Source organism: Drosophila elegans, unplaced genomic scaffold (genome assembly GCF_018152505.1).
Source record: "Drosophila elegans isolate 14027-0461.03 unplaced genomic scaffold, ASM1815250v1 contig_767, whole genome shotgun sequence".
Lineage (NCBI taxonomy): Eukaryota > Metazoa > Arthropoda > Insecta > Diptera > Drosophilidae > Drosophila > Drosophila elegans.
In genome coordinates, this window is record NW_024546120.1 from 477253 (window position 1) to 499758 (window position 22506).

At 38.1% G+C, this 22506-nt stretch overlaps 1 protein-coding gene across 1 annotated transcript; it reads right to left on the reverse strand.

The window, feature by feature from the left end:
• Positions 1-230: 230 nt before the first annotated feature.
• Positions 231-21814, reverse strand: LOC108147375 (MICOS complex subunit MIC10). The gene is made up of 2 exons (XM_017273809.2): positions 21661-21814; positions 231-421 (listed from the first exon to the last, which is right to left on the reverse strand). Exons 1-2 carry the CDS (start codon positions 21737-21739, stop codon positions 285-287), a joined length of 216 nt encoding a protein of 71 aa, XP_017129298.1. The 5' UTR covers positions 21740-21814; the 3' UTR covers positions 231-284.
• Between the last annotated feature and the right edge of the window lie 692 nt (positions 21815-22506).

The following is a 22506-nucleotide window of genomic DNA, read 5'->3' on the forward strand; positions in this document are numbered from 1 at the left end:
TTAATACCAAAATATGAGACAAATATGCTATGTGACTGCCCCTAGCCACTTGCCCGAAAAGCCACGTAGTTCCCTAGCAAAATAATAACTTAAACGACTCTTACGTAAGCTCGAAAACTTTCATTTATTAGTCGGCTTACTTTTTAGAAAATTTCCGAACATCAATTTTATGTAAACGAACATGGCCGGACTGAAACATACACCAACCAGTATAACGACTTTATAGCACATTTTTTGTTGCTTTGTAAATGGTTTATTTTTATTAATAAGCGACAAAGATTTATTCACTTAAAAGAATTTAAGTTATTTTCACATGTTCTATATGCGACGCCGATTCCAAATCCAGCCCCAATCAATGCAGGCCACGCTCCTCTTTTAAAAAATAATAGAGATACGGCAGATCCAATGACGAGGCCCCCACCTGAAAAATAACAAAATAAGGGTATTAGATTTTTGTAAACGTACAAAATACGTTAAAATGTAAGTGGAGTTCTGACATCAATTTTCTGTAAAATAATGTCTGGTTTAAAATTCTACAAAAGTTGTATTTAAAAATTTAATAAATAATCCGATAAAACAAACTGTCAAGAAAGGTGCCAATTGAAGCTTAAGAATGATTGAGTAATTTTTTTTTCTACGCTTTTAATGTTAAATTAAATAAATCTTTCCTATTGTATTTTTCAGCAACAAAAATCAATCAATACTTCATATGGTTCTCTTAAATTGGAAACTGGAAAATACATTTTATAAATTACGTTTTGAAACATTTCTAATGTTTTTTTTTTTATTATTTTAAACCAAATTTTTTATTTTATCGTAAAACATATTTTATAGCGGCACAAAAATTTGCCTAAGGGGATTTCGACTTTGACCGCCATAGACAGAAGTGTTTTCTATGCCCAAATTTTAATTTAATCTAATTTGTTTAATTTCTAGAACCTACAAAAATAAACAAGGTGCCCAAATTTTAATTTCATCTAATTTGTTTAATTTGTAGAACCTAAAAAAATAAACAAGGTCGCAGATTGAATTTTAAAATACCGATCTCTCTACAAGTAAGAAACGATATGTAGGGCATGTCGAAATAGTAAAATATAAGGTTATCAAATATCTCTCTTCCGCAATTTTGCTCTTTATTCAGTGCTTTATGAAAAGTGTTACAGTGATCGGATTTACATCAAATATGCTCCGTTTTGTTTGATAACCTGTTTCCATGTAGACAGCAACTTCATAATACCCATTCGTAGAAGCAACTTTCCTTATTTGCGAAGAACTCGGACAGCCACTTTTTACAAGACTCTTTTGAGTTCATCTTTACACCACCAAGGGCGTTCGCCATGGACAGGAAGAGTGGTAATCACTTGGCGCTGTCCGGGCTATTCCGGTGGTTGCATCCATAAAAGCTCCAGTAGCTTCTGACGTGTGAGGTCTGTCGTTGACCAATTCCTGTTGGCCAATTCTAGACGCTTCTGGCCTGCTTCAAGCGCTTCAGCTGTTCGCATTAGATGGCAGAATTAAGAGTCTGGCCGTTTGGGAGCAGCTCATGGTGGATGACTCTTTTCCAATCCCACCAGACACACAGAAATTCGTTCCCGGCCGTCAATCCCGACCACTGTGTGGGACGATTCACCGGCCTTCGAGCACGACCGTTTTCTTTTTTTTTATATCAGTCACCATCCGTTTCGAGAATGGGTCGAGTTCGTTTCGTTTCAGCAGCATATCGCAGGCGTCCAGAAAGATTTTTTGCGTCAAATCATGCGGCACCCAAACATCAAGCTTTTTTGTGTATCCAGCCTTCTGCAGATAATTTAAAATGGTTAAGTGAGTAACTCCTATCTGGGCGATCTCACGAGATGCCGCATGCCTGTCTAACTCGACGTATTCGTCGCCACAGATCTTCCGCCGGTTGGCTGATCCATGGTGTCGTTTTACCCGGCTCTAAATCATCGAAGCCATTCTCCATTTTGTACATAGCCGCAAAATTTAACAGACAAAAAGGCGGAAGGGAGATATTAAGGCCTTTAATATCTCTTAATATTAATAATGAATATTATATATTTAATTTTTATATATATTTGAATGACTGTGGATAACATCTCCTTTTGCCGGGAAACTCGGGTAATCCAAGAACTTGTACCGTGCTGCGTGCAGAGCTAAATGTTATTTTCCTTACAGCAGCGCCGACCTCACCGCAGCAGTATGTGAGCGCAAATACGGGCCGCGCATCATCATTCCTGATATATGAAAAACAAAATCTACCATCGGAGAACATCTGAGCTTTTATCCAGCAAGTGCAATGCAGGTCACCGACGTAGTTCGCAATTTTTTCGTTCGGACGCAGCTATACATACTTAACTACTTATATCCTCTCCCTCAAAAATCATCTCAATTGTGCTGAAATAAGGTCTCTTTCGAATTGTGCCAAAAGTTAGTCTGGCTGGGTCCCAAGATAACAAGTGGTACTTTTGTTATTGATTTTTATTATAAACATTTAAAAATAAGGTTTGTTTAAAATTTTTAACTTTTGTTATTGATTTTTATTATAAACATTTAAAAATAAGGTTTGTTTAAAATTGTTATACCCGTTACTCGAAGAGTAAGGGCCTAGCTACACTTGGGTTGCTTCATTGCGTCATTGCGTCTGTGGCCAGACGCATTTATTTTTACATAGGTGTTGTATAGGCAGAGATGGGGTAAAATGCGTCAAGGTACATCAGTCTACAAAATTTGGATTTATACTAATGTTTACTAGATATTTACTCGATATTTGAGATTCGGTATATTATCTTTCACCACTACCCAGTCGGAAGTTTATAAAACGCATTCCAATAAAAAAAGCTTCTTTCATGAACAGCAGCGACGTAAATATATTCACTTTTAAGCTTTATAAACAATATCTGAACGCTTTGTTATGTTTGTGGTATATGACTTGTTAAACTTTTCCTAAATCTAATTCTGTAAAATATATTAATATTTAATTTTATTAATAATAATATTTATTGTATATTGTATTAGAAAATTATTAATTTGAATCAGTTTTTTATATATTTTAATTTTAGGTAATAATATATACACGATTACATGATTTCTTTTCAAAGCGTGATTTTGTTTTGAATTATTATTTTACATTTGCCGGCGCTATAGTTTCCTCCGCCACTGTATTCACAAGGAGTAACCAAACAAAACGGTACTCTAAAAAGCAAACGACAAGAACAAAAGAGAAAATGCAAGAAAGCGAGAGGTCTTTTTCGTTTCTTTTGCATTTCTCGCCACTTGCATTTTGATTTTCAATTGGAATAGCTGGTACCTCTGTGATTTGTGAAATTAATATACTCTTTGCGACTTTAATTTTCAAGTAAGTATAGTGTTGATATAAACAAACTAAATAGGAGTTCCAATACTGTTAATAAAATAACATGAACCAAACACTGTATTAATTAAAACAATAAGTGATGTGTACCTGTACCAAAAAAATATTAAATTTATAAACACTTATTAACAGTCTTAAAAACAGCGTACGGCCAAAACAAATGTAAACAAATTGTTCCTAAAACTGTGTGTGGCTCTTAATCAAACAAATAAAAAGAATTATTTTTTTGGAGCGTACACTTCAATAAGACTTGCGTTTTAATTTAATTAAAGCGTTTTTAATATTATTTTCGTTTAATTCCAGGAAAACTATTTCAAGACAAAAGGTAATTTATATATTATTTGTGTGCTCCCTTTTTTCTCTCTTCCTTGTACTTCTACCTAGGGTGGACTTACATCTACGTACAAGTTGTGTTTTTTAGGGTGGACCTAAGGACACAAATTAAGTGAACAAAAATTTAAGAAAAATAAACATAAATTTAAATAAACATTAAACATTACATAAATAAAAAAAATAATAATTTAATTGAAAAAAAATATTTTACAAAACAAATAAAATTAATATAATTTAAAATGAGGAGAATGTCGCGGTAAAATATTCACCGTTTAACGAAAAAACAAAAGGAAGAGCTTCATCAATCGGCTGCTAGAGCTCTTACTTTTAATACAGAAAATAATTCTGGAAATGAATGCCCAAATTTATGTGAACCCGAATCGGATAAAAGTGCATCAAACTATTAGAATGGTACCATAATAATAATGTTAGAGTTCAACTTGATGCACTTTTAAAAACTTTTGAATTCGGAAAATCTAGATCTTCAGTAGGATATTAAGTCCAAGTTTGATAATGGAGCTTAATTATGGCGGTACTAGGGGCAGGGAAGGTTTTGCGTCCTACATTCATTTAAATGAAACGTTATTCGGTAAGTGTTTTACAAACTTACAATCATATTTTAAAAAATTACATATTTCCTTTTCATTATTATATTTTATATTATATTTTCTCATTATTATATCACAAAGGAGGGACGGCTACCGCTTAACCGACCACATAAAAGACCTTTGACTGGCCTTCACTAGGGCTAAGAACAAAATTTACAAGGCTAAAAGTATAGCAGAAAGGATGAGAAAAGACAAAAACGACCCGGAGTAATTATAGTAATTATAATTAATTACAATTAATTTTAAATCAAACTTTTATAAAAAAAAAAATTAAATAAATAAAAATTGAAATTGAAAAAAAACGGTTCCCAATAGCTTTTTTGGGAACGATAATATTTGCATTCTTGGGTAAGACTATTAGAAGGCATGTTTTGGAATCATACTAAATGTGTTCTTGTGGAAGGGATCTATATTCATTCTTTACATGTGTTACGCAATGCTTGCTTTGGAACCTATCCAGGAAGGTTCCCTAGGAACGTTTCTATGTTCATTGTAACAGTGCGCTGTAGAATGCTTCCATTGTAGAGTACAATTGGAAGGGAAACCCGAGCGTTTCCGAAGTTGAAACTACCTTCCAATGGTTAAGTTCTTAGATCGGTTCTAAAAGAAGGCTTGCTTTTTGTCCCGTCTCGAACAAAAAGGAAAGGGAGCTTTCCGGGATCTGGAATGCGTTTTTCGCATGCAAAGGAAGCGTAAAATAACACATCCTGGAAGCGTGTTTTTTCCGACTGGGTAACGACCAAAAACAAAAACAAAAACAGCCGATAAATAAGGCGGGAGAAATTTCCTTGTCAAATCAAAACAAAGAACATCTGTTTAGACACAATGAAGCACGTCTAACGTGTATCAGCCTAACACACCTTTTTTATACCCGTTACTCGTAGAGTAAAAGGGTATATAGAACTCGTTAAAAATGATGTAACATGTTAGAGGAAAGTATATATATTATTGATCAGGATCAATAGCCGAGTCGATCTAGCCATGACATGACCATCTGACCTTAGCTGTTGTACTCTGTGTGTGTCTTTTGGTCATATCTATCGATAAACACAAACATTTTTTAAATCGAGGTTATAGGGCTATGAAGTGCTCTGCCGCCGCTCTGCCGGCTGCTGTTCGGAGAGACAGAACAAAAGAACTGTTAGCGGGGGGTGGGAGTGCAGCACGCTCTCAGCTTCTGGTGTTGGCTATGCAGCTTGACAGATGGCGGCACCCAAACTCTGATTGCTTTGTGGGGGGAATATTTATCTAATAGTTGGGGAATTTGACCATAGCGTTCTTTCATGTTATAACAAAAATTGTTGAGTGCTCAATTCCTTATTGATTTGAAAGCACCAATATGTTTTCGATTTAGTGAGCGCCAGCACTGCCGCCAAAAATAAGGAACGCTATAGTCGAGTTTCAGGTCTATACTTCTTACTCAACTAACAAATTTTAAAATAAATATTCCTTAAGAAAACAATAGGTTTTTTGGTGACGCCATCTGCCGAACTACATTTTCAACACTACTAGCTAAGAGCCACATCCTTGCTAACAGATGCCCTATAAAGTGCGACCATGTCATAGTATGCCGTTTTTCGGATATGCAATAACATTTTAAAACAACATAATCGCCAATAACTTCGTAAATAATATAGACCGAATAAATATATGGCCCAAAAAGAGGTATGCAATATCTCAAAACTGGGGATAATTTTTAAGGTTAAAGTTTTATATTCGTTTAATGAAGAAATAAATCAAGATTCGTGTAATTAAAAACAATAAGGCTATTTAATATTTCCTTTAAACATTGTGCCCTGTTCTAGTACAACAAAAACACTACAGCTATAATTTCTTAGGGTTAAAGATCATTAAAACGCAATCCACTTGACAAAAATTTGATTTTTACAGGGGTGCCACAAAAATTTTTTCAGCTTTAATTCTGCTCCAATCATATTCAGCAGTACACCGACCACTTTCCGGTTATTGTGCCAGTTATTTGACTATATACTCGTTTAAAACTGGGGTGATACCTTTCCCGATTTCCCGATTTTTTATTTCTTATTACCCCTCACCAAAATAGATCAAAATAAACAAGAAAGGAAGTAAACTTCGGCAATCCGAAGTTTATATACTGTTGCAGCTACTGCAAAAATAAAATATTCTTTAAAGCATCTAAATTTTGATTAAAGTATGTTTAAAAAAATTTAAGGCAAGATGATATTTACCTCAATTTATGGATTGTTCTAATGACAGCTATATATCGTTTTCCAATTTCAATACAAATCAAAACATAAATCTTAATTAAAAAAAAATATAAAAATATAGAAGTAACATTTTTTTTCAATTGCTTTTATTGGAGCTATATGATTTAACTGACCGATTTTAATTAAATTTAAACCATAATTTAAAAATAATAAACCATTATTAAATATAGAAAACCTTAAAAAAAATATTGAACAGAAAAAGTTATAATTTTTTTATTTTTTTCCCAAAGGAGCTAAATGATATAGTCGTCCCATCCGACTAGTTTCGACTTATACACTACCTGCAACAGAAAGAAAACTTTTGGGAAAGTTTCATGCAGATAGCTTTAAAACTGAGAGACTAGTTTGCATATAAACGAACGGACAGACGGACAGACTGACAGACGGACAGACGGACGGACAGACGGACATGGCTAGATCGACTCTACTAGTGATGCTGATCAAGAATATATATATTTTATAGGGTCGGAGAGTCTCCTTCACTGCGTTGCAAACTTCTGACTAAAATTAAAATACCCTCTGCAAGGGTATAACAATAAAAAGTATTTATTCATTTGCGATTGGTAGGGCCAATAATACTAAAAAGTCGTGTTCTCGTGGGCTCCATAGAATTTCGAGACATCCTGACATCCACCGGATTTGTCGACATAGGCGATTTCGTCTCTACTATCTTTTTTAAATGACCAACGTTTCAGGTGTACGTCTTACCACCCCCGAGTATCTGGACAACATTTCCTTCTCGCTTAGGAACCTCATAGGTGGTCGTATCAAATGTAGGCGTCAATTTGTGTGGGAATACTACGTTCTTTAGAAGTACTTTATCCCAAATTCGAATATTCAAGTTTCCCTCGCTCCTGGATTTGTCTGCATACTGTTTCCCTTTTTCTTTTTCCAGCAGATCACTGTCTTTTTCCTCTGAGTCTGCCATCTCGCCAACAAGATTCTGGATGCTAGGGATTTTATCCCTAATCACCCTGATAGCTCCGTCGGTGGAGCGCCTGTGGTACATCAATAATAATCTCTGGATTTCATTCTTGTAGCTGTCGTTATTCGCGTGAGCTATCTTCAAACGTTTCACAAGAGATCGGTTCATGTTCTCTACTTCGCCGTTGACCTGGGACCAGTAGGGAGGCTTAGGCATTAACCTAACTCCGTTTGTGTGACAAAAACTTTTGAACTCAGAGCTTACAAATTGCCTACCATTATCAGTCGTTATCGTCTCTGGAAATCCTAGCCGTGAAAATTTCTCCTCCATCTCATCAATAATTGTTTTTGATGATATAGATCTGAATAATTTGAATTCTATATACCTTGAGTAATAATCTATGAGAACTAATATATTCTCACCGTTAGGTAACGGTCCCAAAAAATCAGTTGCTAGGCATTTCAAAAGTCCATCCGGAAACGGGTGTCGTTGCATCGGAGCAGGCCTTGATGGCATTGACACTATAAGACAATCTCGGCACGTCTTAACGCATTGTTCAGCATCTTTGTCCAAAAATGGCCACCAAACCTTTGAACGCAATCTTCGTTTCATGGCACTTATTCCTGGATGCCCTTCGTGAGCGAGGTTAAGGATTACTCCTCGTAGTTTTCGTGGAATTACTAACAGGGTGCCTCGAAGTAGGATAACACCGACTATAGACAGTTCCAGCCGAAACGGGTAATACGGGCTGGACAAATTCGCTTTCCATGAGTCGGGGGTCGTGATGTTGGTTTAAAGATCGTCTCTAACGGCTTGTGATCGGTTATTAAGTCAAAGTTCAGGCTTTCCTTTTTGGTTTCCGAATATCTCTTTTCTACCGTTGAAAGGATCTTGCTGGCAAATGATATTATTCGTGGGCTGTTAGATTTCTCAAACTGTACTAATATAGCACCAGCAGCGACCGGACTAGCATCCGCAATTAAACACGTTTTGTCTTTAGCGTTAAAATATGAGAGTTTTTGTACTGCCGCATTTTTTTCTTTTAATACTTTAAGTGCTTCAGCCTGCTCTTTACCCCAAACAAATGGTTCATGACTCTTTAGTAATTTCCTTAATGGTTCAGTTCAGTCTGCCAAGTCAACCACAAAATTAGTCACGTATGTAGCTAGACCAAGGAAACTGCGTATTTCTTCTTTACTTTTGGGAGCTCTGAACTCAGTAATCACCTTAACTTTTTCTGAGTCAACTTCGATCCCTTGATCGGACAAAATGTGGCCTATAAATTTTAGTTTCTGGGTTCTTAGTGTACATTTCTTTTCGTTCAGCAAATAAAAATTTTCAAAATTGTCCTTACCATTTTTAGGACTGCGTCATGTTCTTCCATATTTCTTCCAAAGACTATTATGTCGTCAATGCAGTTTAAAGCATTTTGGCAAGAAGATAAGAGTTTTTCCATCAACCTTTGGAATATTTCAGGCGCCGAGTTCACCCCAAACATTAAACGTTTGTATCGAAATAAGTCACGGTGCGGTAAAAATGTTGTCATTCCTCTGGTGGATTCGGCCAATTCCAATTCCACCCCTTAGTTTAGTCATAAAATTATCAAAAGTTGGCAATGGGTAGTTTTCTCTCTAAATAGCTTTATTTGCACGCCGCATATCTATGCATACACGAATATCACCATCATCTTTAAATGCAATAACCACAGGTGATATCCAGGCGCTTGGACCAGACACGGGTTCAATAATGTCCATGCTTAATGCTTCTTCCAGTTTTTTATTAATTTTTTCTTCCAACGCTGTCGGTACACGCCTAATGGGTTGTTGGATGGGAGTAATGGAGCAATCGAAAGTTTGACTGAAACATTACGCCATTTGGGAAACGGTTCAGCTTTTTCAACTCTTTTTACGCTTAGTCTTTATAACTGTGTCACGTCCGAACAAAGATTGTTTACTAATTTCAATAACGTAAAAAGTAACAATCAGTTCAGAATCGTTCCGCACCGAAATCGGTACTTCGAAAATTTGCAATACCTTGAGTAGACGGTCTGAGGCATAAGCTCTAAATTGGTTTACTGATTCTATGCGAACGTTAAACATGACTGTTTTTCACTCGAGCAATTTTTGCCAATCCGAATGACCGATTAGGTTATACTTTGAGCGCGACTCAATAACCATGGCGACCGTACACAGAATCTCTTCCTCGCCGGAATGCTCATTTGCTACTGTAAACAAGTTGGTAGGCTTTAAATCGCCATACTCATTTTGAGTTTCATTACTTATTGATTGTATCCTAGTATTTCCCTTACGTCGCCGTTTTCGATTCGGTTCTTCCATACCGAAAATTGATTTTCGTACTTTAGTACGACATTTCTTATAAAAATGCCCGAGTCTATCGCATTTTCTGCACCTCATGTTCCTGACGGGGCATTGCGAGCTGTTTTCCCGATGCCCTCTTTTACCACATCTCCCGCACTCCATACCCGTACCGTGCTGTGTGATTTTTTTAATTCTGCTTGAGGTAGTTGATGTTTGTTTATTTGTTCGTCAATGCAACATGTTTTGACGACCTCCTCCAAAGTTTGCTCCCTTTCAAGCAATTTCTTTTTTAAGTCTAGAGGGGCCCAGACATCAAAAATGTTATCGATTAAACATATCTCTTCGATTTGTCTCTTAGTCTCACCAAATGAACACTTAGCGATTTGTTGGCGTAATCTAAGTAAAAACTCCGTAAAACCTTCTCCCTCCACCGGTGTCATCTATCGAAACAGGAGCCTTTCCAGCCCAGGATTGCGCACCGGTGAAAAATACTCATTTAGTTTCCTTACTAAAAGAGAAAACACGTCGTTTTTAGCCTTGTCGTCGTATGGTATTAAGGCGCCGGGAATGATATACACAACCGCCTGAAGCTAAGGTCCACCCAAGTGAAGTAGTTTATTCCTCTTTTTATACACATTTGTGATCTCCTCCGTGTCCACATATATAGTAAATGCGCGCGCTTAGTCTCATTCCATTTGGAATAGACTCTTTATTTTTTTATTTTGATCTCATTCCAGTCTATACCGAGATTCTCTTTTTTTCATTTCTTTAATCCTTCCATTTGTCTTCTTCTACTTTTTTTTTACTAAAATTTCCTTTGCACTCTTAAAGTTTGCTGGTTTAATCGATTCGATTATCTATTTCTTGCAAAAAGGTTAGCACAAACTTAATCTCCGGTTTTATCCTCGTCTCCAGTGTAAAAACTAACTAACTAATAATTATATCCTTTATTGGCCATCCGCTCTGGTCGGTGACCCTGGAACTATAAAAAGGAGTTGCCAACCGATTGGCAAAGTACCAGCCAAACCTACTGTGAAGATAGGGAGAGAACATTACTCTTCTCCTTAGCACCGCTCTCTGCTGGTACAGATCTCCACAGTCGGGATGCTACTCGCTCTTTGCTTGTAGTGTTGTCAGTCCAGTTAAGCAGATAACTCCACCTAAAACCCGATCGTTCTCTGGTGTAATATTTATTTTGAAATGGTTTAGTTTACAGTCGGAAAAATCGACTATTGCGTTCTCTCTTGTTTTAAAGTTAAATAGCCTAAATAGCAATTTTTAAGCTGGGGGTGTGAAACCAAATTAAAAACGCATTTTTTATTTCATAAGGCCTCACTATAAATTATTAATATTAATTCATATTCATATATCAACCTTGGTTAAAATACAAGTGGAATTTTAAATGATTACATTTTTGATTTTTTCATTACGCACTTAGAGTTTCAGGGCGTGGATTACAAGTCTAATTACTATCTCACAAAAAATATTGTTGATGTTTGTGAATTACATGAAGTATTACATATTGTAGAAAGTGTATCATATGATATTACAAATTATATTAGAAATGTTTTTTTAGTTAATAACGTAAAAATCACATAAGCCATTGCTTATTTCAACCATGTAAACGGTATTCAATGTTATTACCCTTCTATTTAAGAACAATCTTGATTAATTTTAAAATTAATTAAACCAGTTTGTTTGGTTGTTTTTGGTTATATGGTACCATACTCCTTTATTAAGTCCCTTTTTTGTGTTATGTTATATTATACTATATCATGAAGGCTGTCCTGGCAAAATCATCACATTGGGGCAGCTTTAGATGAGTGGTCGGCTAAGACCAATCTCTCTTTTCAATAGTCATGTCATAGGGATTTATCAGTAAAGCAAACCATCAGCAAATAAGCACCTTAAATCATCAGCAAATATCTGAGACTGAGAGGCTGAGAGGTCGGCTCTGCCGGCACTACAATCGGATATGCCGATGCCGCGGATGGCATACTAATGAAATACTTATGATTTTACAATTAGAATTCATAATTCGGAACGAGCCGGATTGGACAACTATAATATAGGATAACTGAAGTTTGCAAAGCAGTAAATGAGACTTTTCCGACCCTATAAGTATATATATTCTTGATCAGCATCCATTTCCGTCTGTTCGTCTGTCCGTCCGTTTCTACGCAAACTAGTAATGGTTAAATATTTCAGAATTACGGTTTAAATTTCATCAAAAATCAAACTATAACTTAAAGCTTCCATAAGAACAATAGAAATATAAAAAAATTTTTTTTGAAAAAATATAACTTTTCTATTTTGTAATTTTTTTTCTAATTCTTTTTGACTTATTAATAATTTAACAGTTCAGAATTACTAAAAAAATATTAAAATCGGAAAACGATATCATATATCTGCCATTGGAACTATCCAATAATTGAGCTGCAAATCATCATAGCTTCAATTTTTTTTAGTTAATCATAATATTTATATTTTCAAGAATATTTAATTTTTGCAATAGCTACAAGGGTTTATGAACTTTGGATTTCCGAAGTTTTCTTCCTCCTTGTTTTATTTTATTTTCAAAAACTTCAAAATATATTAATGGTTAATAATTTTAGAATTACGATTTTAATTTCATCAAAATGAAACGACTATATCATTAGCTCCCATAAAAATAATCAAAATGTTAAAAACAAAAAAATAAAAAAAAATTTAGCTCCTCTAATTTAAAATTTTTTTTTTTAATACTTTTTGACATAGTTATAATTTGAAAGTTTAGATTTACGCGATTAATTTTATTCAAACCGGAAAACAATATAATATAGCTGCCATAGGCACGATCGATTAACTGAGCTGAAAATTATCAAAGCGTTTATGTTTTCAAACATCTTGCGAAATAAATAACAAAGGAGGAAGATGAGGTAAATTATAACCTTTTCGAATTAAAGGGATATTCAATTGGGAAGTGAGCATTATAAACAATAGGTCTGCAACACAAACATAAAAACCGTAGTTTAAAATTTCTACACTACCGATTTTTTGTACACTTTTTTAACACTATTTTTTGCAATTGTTGAAAAAACTTAGGCAATAATAACTAAGGTAGAAGCACTCTCATTTTTTTTAAGGTGTATTATTTTACCTTCTTTACAATAAAAAATATTAACAAAAAAACCTTTTTCAATTTTATTGTAATAACAGATCCCAACCTTGGTCCTCAAAAACTAGTGGGGTGGTTCGAAGGGAGGCTTAGCTGAGGCCACCAGGCGGGTCGCAGGTTGCGGATAGCGAACGACCTTCTGGGAAGGTTAGTTGCGAATAAGCGCAAGCAAATAAGCAACCCCGGACAAACAGCGGGTATACCGATGGAGGTATACCGACAAGACGCTTGTTTGGCCGTCTTAACACCGTAGCCTTACACACCCCCTCCCTCACAACAACCTACCTCCATCCTATCCCCCCACATCTCATCTCGGTGCCGGACTAAGGTGTCAGTCGACCCGTGCCGATAGTCAGCCTGGCTGGGGGCCCGAGTAAACACATACCCCAGTCGCAAACATAGGGTTCAGGCAAATGGCGACCGTCTGTCCTAACTTACCTAACTTACCCGGGTACGGCGGATCTCTGCCCGGGCGGACTATATACTTCTCCGCAACTCGTGGGACCCCATAAAGAAGATCAAAAGCTTAAAAATCCCGCAGAATATCCCTGCAACCGGTGTCGCAAGACACTTCAAGGAAAGATCCCTCGACGGCGATAAACCCCAGGCGAGAAGACCTGCACCGCAGTCATTCCCAGCCAGGGAGCGTGGTTTGCCAGCAGGAGCTAACCAGCCAGCACGCCCACCTCTCGGGTCTGATAGGCCAACCTCTATCAGACAGCTGAAGAAGCAGGACGCTCTTTCAGCCCTAGGACAGCCCGGAGGACTGGATGACCCCAACAGGCGTGGCCTGCCAGGGTCGAAGGTAAAGTGGTACCTGAGGTATCTCATGCAGGGCATGACACCGGAGGAGGCCTTCAAGAAGGCAAACGAGCCGAGGGAGCAGCCGGCATTGGGGGCAGCACCGGCTGGCAAACGGCTGAACACCAGCCGCACACCACCAACGGACACCCCCAAGAGGTCTAGGCACAGGGTCCCTGGGCAAAAGGGGCCTAGCACAGCAGCAACAGCGGCAGAAAAGGCAAAGGTGCAGGCCAGGAAGATACCTTCCCAGCCCCACCAAAACCAGAAGCCGACAACCGCTGGAGGACGACCCTCTAGCTCGACCCCACCGGTCATCGGACCCCGTCCGACATACGCGGAGGCTGCCAAGAAAGCTACTCTCATCAGGGTGGCCATACTCCCGGAGGGTTTCCCGGCGGCCAGCCTGATCGCAGAGGAACTATCCGGGCTCCAGGTGTCGGTCATGGACGAGATGCTCACGTCAGCGTCTGCCTGGATGAAGGCTCAGCTGAGTGGCTTCAGATTGCCGTACCTCAGCTGCGGACGTGGAAGAGAGTACCCCTAGAAACCCGCACGGAAGCAGACATCCCGGAAGCTTACAACGCCACGTTGTTCTGCCCGAGGAGCTCAGACCGGACCAATGAGGAGATACTAGCCATCATTGGTATCCAAAACCGGGTCGAGACGGACGTCTGGAAGGTCATCTCCAGGAAGAACGACTGAGCTGGTGCACTCCTGGTCGTAGGGATGGACCAGACCGAAAGGGATGAGATAGTGGAGCGTGACCACAAGCTCAACTTCCGGTTTGGCCACGTCACCGTGAGCGTTCTGAAAAAGACTAAGAAAGCTACACCCTATGTCATCCCAAGAGCTGGCCCAGGAGCTCCTCCTGGACGTCAGCTGCGAAGAAGCCGAGGTTACCGTGATAGACCTCGGGCTAGCCCTTGTTCAGGAGCCATGGTGGCACCATGGCATAAAAGGCCTGTACACGAAAGACACTAAGGTAATATGCGATCCAGGAGGATTACCTCCCAGATCATGAATCGTTATAAGGAAAGATATCAATTATAGTATCTTTTCAGAGTTCATGAGCAGAGACTGCGTCGCCGTAACCATCAACGGCACAGAAGCTGCACCGAAACTAGCAGTGCCGTCCGCCTACTTTGCCGGGGAGGCCTGTCCACCGCCTGGAATACCCGGGCTCGTGGACCACTGCCGGACGAACAAGGTCCCCCTCATCATAGGATGTGATGCCAACGCACATCATGTGATCTGGGGCAGCACGGATGTCAACAACAGAGGTGAGCAATTACTAGAATTTATTTTAAACAATAACCTAGAGATCTGTAATGTCGGCGCCAGGCCGACATTTGTTACTAGGGTACGGGAAGAGGTGCTAGACATAACTCTAGTAACCAACTCATTTAAACCCCACATTAGGAACTGGCATGTGTCACCAGAAGAATCTATGTCCGACCACAGGACAATTTTGTATGAGGTAGCCTTCAATACAAAACGATGTAACCCTAAAAGAAACCCCAGAAAAACAAACTGGGACAAATTCAGGTCAACTCTAGAGCTCAATCTTTCCAACGAACCGTCAGGATACCCTAGACATCCCTTGGAATTAGATAGAGCGGTAGACAACCTAGGTCACGAAATAGTGAATGCCTTTGAAGACAGTTGTCATCTAGGCAGACAGAAGCGGGAAGCACCATGGTGGAATGCTAGTCTTGAACGACTACGAGTAACCACTCGGAAGCTCTTCAACAAACAAAAAACTGATAGGAACTGGGAACTATACAGGCAAAGCCTGACGCTCTACAACAAAGAGATCAGGAAAGCCAAACGGAAAAACTATAGGAACTTCTGTGAGGCAATAAGTAACGTCAACGAGGGCGCGAGACTGCACAAAGCAATGGCTAAAAGTGCAACGGATAGTAATTTAGCCCTGAGGAAAGGGAATAACACCTTCACCTCCACGGATTGGAAGAAATTAGAATTGCTATTTGACACGCATTTCCCGGGGAGTACTCTCACTACGGGAAACATAAGGCGTGATCAACATAGAACCCCTAGGACAGTAGCTAGTGACTGAGCAGCAGCCAAGTCTATAGTTACGCCCGAGAAACTCAAATGGGCTATTGGAACCTTCCAACCATTTAAATCACCGGGATTAGATATGATCTCTCCAGCTTTCTTACAGCAGGGGCAGGAACTACTCCTAACCCGCCTAAGAAGACTAATGGTGAGCAGCCTAGCCCTTGGGTACATCCCAAGTGCATGGTGCAGCGCTAGGGTGGTCTTCATCCCCAAGATCGGGAAGAAAGACATCACCAGCCCAAAGTCCTTCAGACCTATCAGCTTAACTTCGTTTTGTCTTAAAACGCTGGAAAAACTGGTAGACTACAATATCAGAGGAACAGCTTTCAGAGACTGTCAGCTGCAAAACACTTAGCATGCATACAGAGCAGGCCGTTCAACAGACACTTCACTTTATCAACTATGTCGCACCCGAGAAGGGGCAATTGACAGCAAAGAAATAGCTATCTGTGCCTTTCTAGACATAGAGGGAGCCTTCGACAACACATCACATGATGCAGTTCGAGCTGCCCTGTCCAGAAGGAACATAGATGTTACTACGAGCAAATGGATTGGCAACCTACTTGAATCCAGGCAAGCAACATGTACACTGGGTTCGGATAGAGTGACAATTGCAACCAGCAGAGGCTGCCCGCAAGGAGGAGTACTCTCCCCTTTGCTATGGAGTCTGCTAGTAGATGAGCTTCTCAGCAAACTTGCTTTAAAAGGAACCCAATTTCAGGGATACGCCGATGACATCGCGAAAATCGCCAGGTGCAAATTTGAAGCGACACTCTGCGACATCGTCCAACTCGGACTAAAGACAACGCTGGACTGGTGCAGGGAGGTTGGACTCAACTTAAATCCTGCTAAGACAGTCATCGTTCCCTTCACAAGGAAGTACAAACTACAGAGAATGAGACAAATCTCACTGCTAAGAACTCCTATAGAAACTAGCCGAGAGGTTAAATATCTAGGAATCACCTTGGATAGTAAGCTGAACTTCGCTTCCTATGTCCAAAAGACATTGGAAAAGTGCTACAGAGCACTCTATACCTGTCGAAAATTTGCTCGGAAATCCTGGGGAACCAGGCCTCAGATAATACGATGGCTATACTTAATGATCGTGAGACCAATCCTCACATACGGAGCACTTGCATGGGGTAAACGAACTAAGCTCACCAGCATGCAAAACCAGCTAGGAATGCTGCAAAGACTTGCCTGCGTATGCATGACAGGGGCAATGAGGACCTGTCCTACAACTGCCTTAGAAATTCTGATGGAGCTAACACCACTTCACTGTGTAATTGAAATTCAACGTAAAGCTACACTCCTGAGAATAAGCACTGAGGACACAGGTAGTGGTTGCACTACCATAGCAAGGTACACAGATGGATCCCTGACACAACAAGGCACAGGCCTTGAAGTGGTAGGGCCTCGTATAAAATACCACGAATCCCTTGGCCAATATACCAGCTGAGGTATGTGCCATTGGACGTTGTGCACAGCTCAACATACAGCGTGGATACAAGGAAAAGGACATATCGATCCATTCTGACAGCCTAGCAGCAATTACTGCTTTACATAGTAACAAAATCACCTCGAAGCTAGTCCTAGAGGTGAAGAGTAAGCTAAATATATTGGGCAGCCGAAACAGGCTGGCCCTCAGATGGATTCCGGGACATAAGGATTTATCCGGAAATGAACTTGCCGATAAAATGGCAAAACTAGGAGCCGAACAGCCCCTGATAGGACCAGAGCCCTACTGTGGCATAGGGAGGCACACTATAAAAGAATACCTTAGGGAAGTGGAAGGCGCCATGAGACAAGAACACTGGAGGAATACCCCAGGCCTAAGGCAAGCCAAAACTCAAATAAATAACTACAACAAGAAGAGGTTCAAGGAACTTATTCAACTAGGGAAAAATTCACTTAGGATCGTTACCGGATTATTAACCGGGCACTGTAAACTGAAAAGAGGACAAAACCTCTAAACACATCATCGCATACTGTCCGGCTTTGGCAAGTATAAGATGTAAAATCTTAGGAACCAGAACTCTTACACCTGAGCTCCTAGGAAGAATCAACCCACTAAAACTCCTCGACTTTATTCGAGGAACTGGATTAATATCTGAGCTGTAGGCTCTGAATGGGGGTACAATAGATCTTACAGGTCGCGGTACACTTAACACCTCGATATTAATAATAATAATAATAACAGATCCCAAAAATGTCGATCTTAAGTTATTAATAATTACCACAAAAAGTGGACGTGTGAAATTCTTCACCGCATTTTTTGGCGATGAACCATCAGTTAAAAGTTAGTAAACGGTACTGCAGGGTGGAAATGTCAAAATTTGGCCAAAGCCTAATGCCAATCCCAAAACAGGAAATCTCAGAACCACTGTAAATCATATTGATCTATAAGTTGACTTTGTTACTTGGTTAAAACACTAACCATACAACATATAGACTGGTCATTTCATACGACGCATTTGGACACAAAAAAACGGACCGCGAAAGGTCCACCGTTCTCACAACAGCAGGTCCATGCACTTCGTGTGCGTTCGGGTTTTTTACTCTCTCATTCTTATTCTCATTTTTATGCTCGCGCACTCATTGCACGAGTTCAGTCGTTCAGTCGCAGAGAGGCGCTTTTTGAAGAAGGCTGCCCTGCGCTTGAATTCGTCTTTGTATGTATGCGTGATCATGCATTCTCATACACGGGAGCATGTGTGCGTTTATTTCATTTCGGCGCATCAAGAATATTTTGTCTTTTGCAACTTTTCAAACTTGGTACCCTAAGAATATGGGCGTATTTACTATTGGGTTATGATATAAATATTAATATTATATGTTATAATATATTTTTTTAATATTTCAGCATACATTTTATTTTTGTTTACAAATTCAAATCAGTGGTAGGAACTCGTGCAATGAGTGCGCGAGCATAAAAATGAGAATAAGAATGAGAGAGTAAAAAACCCGAACGCACACGAAGTGCATGGACCTGCTGTTGTGAGAACGGTGGACCTTCCGCGGTCCGTTTTTTTGTGTCCAAATGCGTCGTATGAAATGACCAGTCTATATGTTGTATGGTTAGTGGTTAAAACAAGCTTTGGAGCTTTTTATTCCTTTTTCGTTGATAACTTTAAAACGATACCACAAAATTTATTCTATTTACTTCATATTTTTTGTAACTTTCGTAATTTTACCAACTTTTTTGTACGTATCATGGAAACAGTCATGTTTTTAAAGAGCAAAAAAATTGTACCCTCTTTTATAACCCTCAAAAATAAAAAGGAAAGCGACAAAAGTGCTTAAAATGCACGTACGTTTCTCATTTATATTGTTCTTTTTCTGAATGTAACGGTATTTGGCAACTTTTTTTTGTACTTTTCTTGGAAGTTCTTAGGAGTTGGTTTTCTTGGGCTTTTTTTTGTTTATTTTTTCTGATAGTTTCAATGCTTGAATTTTTAGACAAAATGGGACGGGGTCCAGATTTGTCACTAGATTTGCGAAAATCCATGTTAAATTCCAATCGGTCGTATAATTTGAAATCACCTTCCATAATTAATAGTGATCAAAAAATACTTAAACACAGGTGATGTGGCTGCAATTCACGGGAAAGCTGGAAAGCCTAAGATTCTGACACCTGACGAGGAACGGAAATTTGTGTCTATAGTCCAGAAAAATGCGAGAACATCTGCAACAATTCGGAAAAATTTAGAGGAAGCAACACAAAAAAAAGTTTGCGCCAAGACCATTCGAAACTACCTGCACAAGGCCGGCAGGTGGCGTTGCCCATTGAAAACTATTTATTTCTGCTATCAACAAAGAAAAACGATTGGAGAACTCAAAACTGCATGTCATCAAAATTAAACATACTCGCACATGATGACCCTTCTAAAGTTTGGAGAAAAGCAAATTAAGCCATCAAGGCGATGAATTTGGTTGGAGTTAGCTAGATTTTCTTCATCAACGATAAAATGCATAAGACCATGTACAAGAATATTTTGAGCGAAAATTTGATTCCCAGCGTTTTAAATCTTGGGCTAGATCCGATGACTTTCTTGTTTCAACAAGACAACAATCCGAAACATTCTTCGTGTTTAGTACAAGAGTGGCTTAAAAAAACCTCCCCAATCACCATATTTAAATACCATAGAACATGTATGAGATATCCTGAAGAAAAAGGATTAGGAAGCACATCATTTTTTCGTAGGAATCCTTGAAAGCGTCGTTGCAAACAGATTGGGATCAAAATAGCGCTAATGAAACGAGTAACCTAATAAATAGCATGAGTCGACGTTTACAAGATGTGATTGATGCTAAGGGAGGACCCAATAAATATTAAAAAAATTTCAAAGATTTTTAAGCAATTCTTAAAATGTTCAAATAATTGTTGTGCGAAAAAAAACTACTTTTTAGTTTAACATAGCTTTTCTCCACTAAAAACTAAGATATTTTTAATCAAAACTAATTTTATTCATATATATCGATAGTTACAACAAAACCAATTTAAGTTCATTCTTGTGTCACTTTTTTAGTAATTATAAAAAATATAATTATGGAAAAACACCTGATTTTTTTTTGATAAAAATTATTGGCACACTTAACCAAAAATGATAAAAATAAACAGAAAAAATAAAAGAATCGTTTTAAAACAAAAATAATATTTTGTGGCTAAGCCCTTATGCTTAATGACTGCCTCCGAGCGCCTGGGCATATAATAAACTAAGTTTTTGTCTAGTTTCTTAACCAATATTGTGCCACTCCTCCACCAATGCCACCCTCAGCTGGGCCTTTGTGGATAAGGCTCGTTTTTTTACACGTCGATCCAATTCTTCCCACAAATGTTTGATAGGGTTTAGCAAAGCAAAGTATGCTTTACATGATGTGCGAGCCACATACGAACATCTTAAGCCTTATGTTTTGGGTCATTGACGTATTGAAAAGTGAATGTGACTGGTAAGTTCAACCTTTCGGTTTTTATTTTAATTTCTGTTAAGCAGAGGCTCCATTAAAACGCTGGGCAATACTTCGAATGGTAAAACGGCTTCTAACCAAATCTTCCCCAATATCAGCATATAATTTACCTTGATCATGCAAATATAAAATTATTTTCCGTTGAGATTCAGTGGTTTCCTTTTGTTTGCCGCTCATTTTGTTAAAATCTTATCAATTCTGCTTGGTTTTTAGCTTTAAAATATATATGTATGTAGCCACGCTATATATTTCCGAAAATAAAGAAGACGGGGCTTTTCAAGAAAAATGTAGCCAGATCAATGAAATTTCGAAAAAATAGTTTTACCTACATAAGTGTTCCTATATTGTTCAAAGAAAATCAGGTGTTTTTTATAATTTTAATTTTTATAATTACTAAAAATAATACACGTTGGTTTTTTTGTCAATGTATCGATATATGTACATATGTATATAAAAAATGTACATATGTATGTACATATGTCTTAGTTTTTAGTAGAGAAAAGCTACATATGCATGTACATACGTTAAAGTCAAACATGCCGACAGTGCCAATAATTAAGTTCGTCACTGTTTGTCAAAGTTAAAACTTCCTTATCTTTTTGGTTAATGTTAATCTTCACAATAAAATGTTAAATTTTTGTATAATCTGGGTTAAGTTCCGTTTTGGTTGTATTATTAATGAATTTAGTCAAAATTCTCGGGAGTCCGAAAAAATGTTGTGTTCATACATAGAAGGTTTAATAGGAGTATAGAATATGTAAGCCACTGTAAATTCAAAGCAACTTTTTTTATCTGAAAGCAATTTAAGTGAAGGAAAAGAATAGCGGTTATGTAATTGCCTTTACTCACATCCTTTAATTAACGCGTCTGAAACACAACGGTCCAAACGTCTACCCATTTGATCTTCTATAAAAACATTAGAGGACATTTTTTTTTTACTTTTGTAATAAAGTGTGTAACAGAAATTAAATTGATATAAAAACGTAATTTGAACAGACGTGTTCCAGCGGCTAGTCCGTTTATACCAATAAGTCATGGGTGTGAAGATAGCGTCAGTAATTCATTGTCAAAAGTGGAATTTCGAAAAAATGAACATAGGGAAGTTAAGTTCGGGCAATTGAACAGACACAAGTTGCCTATCTTGAAAAGTCCCATGGCCCGATTGTTTCCAAATTTTAGAATCAATGTAGTTTATGGTCCTGTTTACGAATATATAGGTCAACGTTTGCGACAAGACCGATTTCTTGGAATATAACGTTAAAAGCCGTTATTTTCTTTGTATTTCGTCAACAAATTCTATATGAACTTTTTTAAAAATACTTTTAAATAAACGTTTGAAATTTAGTACTCAGTTCATGTTTATTGACTTTTTTTATGTAATGTTGATAGGTTACTACAGAAAAGCAGAAAACGTTTGACTTCAAATCGTCATGTTAAAATGAGCGCACAATTAATTGGACCGGGTTGGCATCACCAAACTTTTATCGGTGTTTTAATAACTATCGCTTAGTTGTTCATCTTGAAGTTTTCGCAAATCTAACGTTTGATAAAATTGTATCTCTTGTCTGACATAAACACTCGAATAACACAACCTTTTTAAACCCTTGCAGAGGGCAGTATAATTTCAGTCAGAAGTTTGGAACGCAGTGAAGGAGACATTTCCGACCCCATAAAGTATATAGTCAGCATCACTAG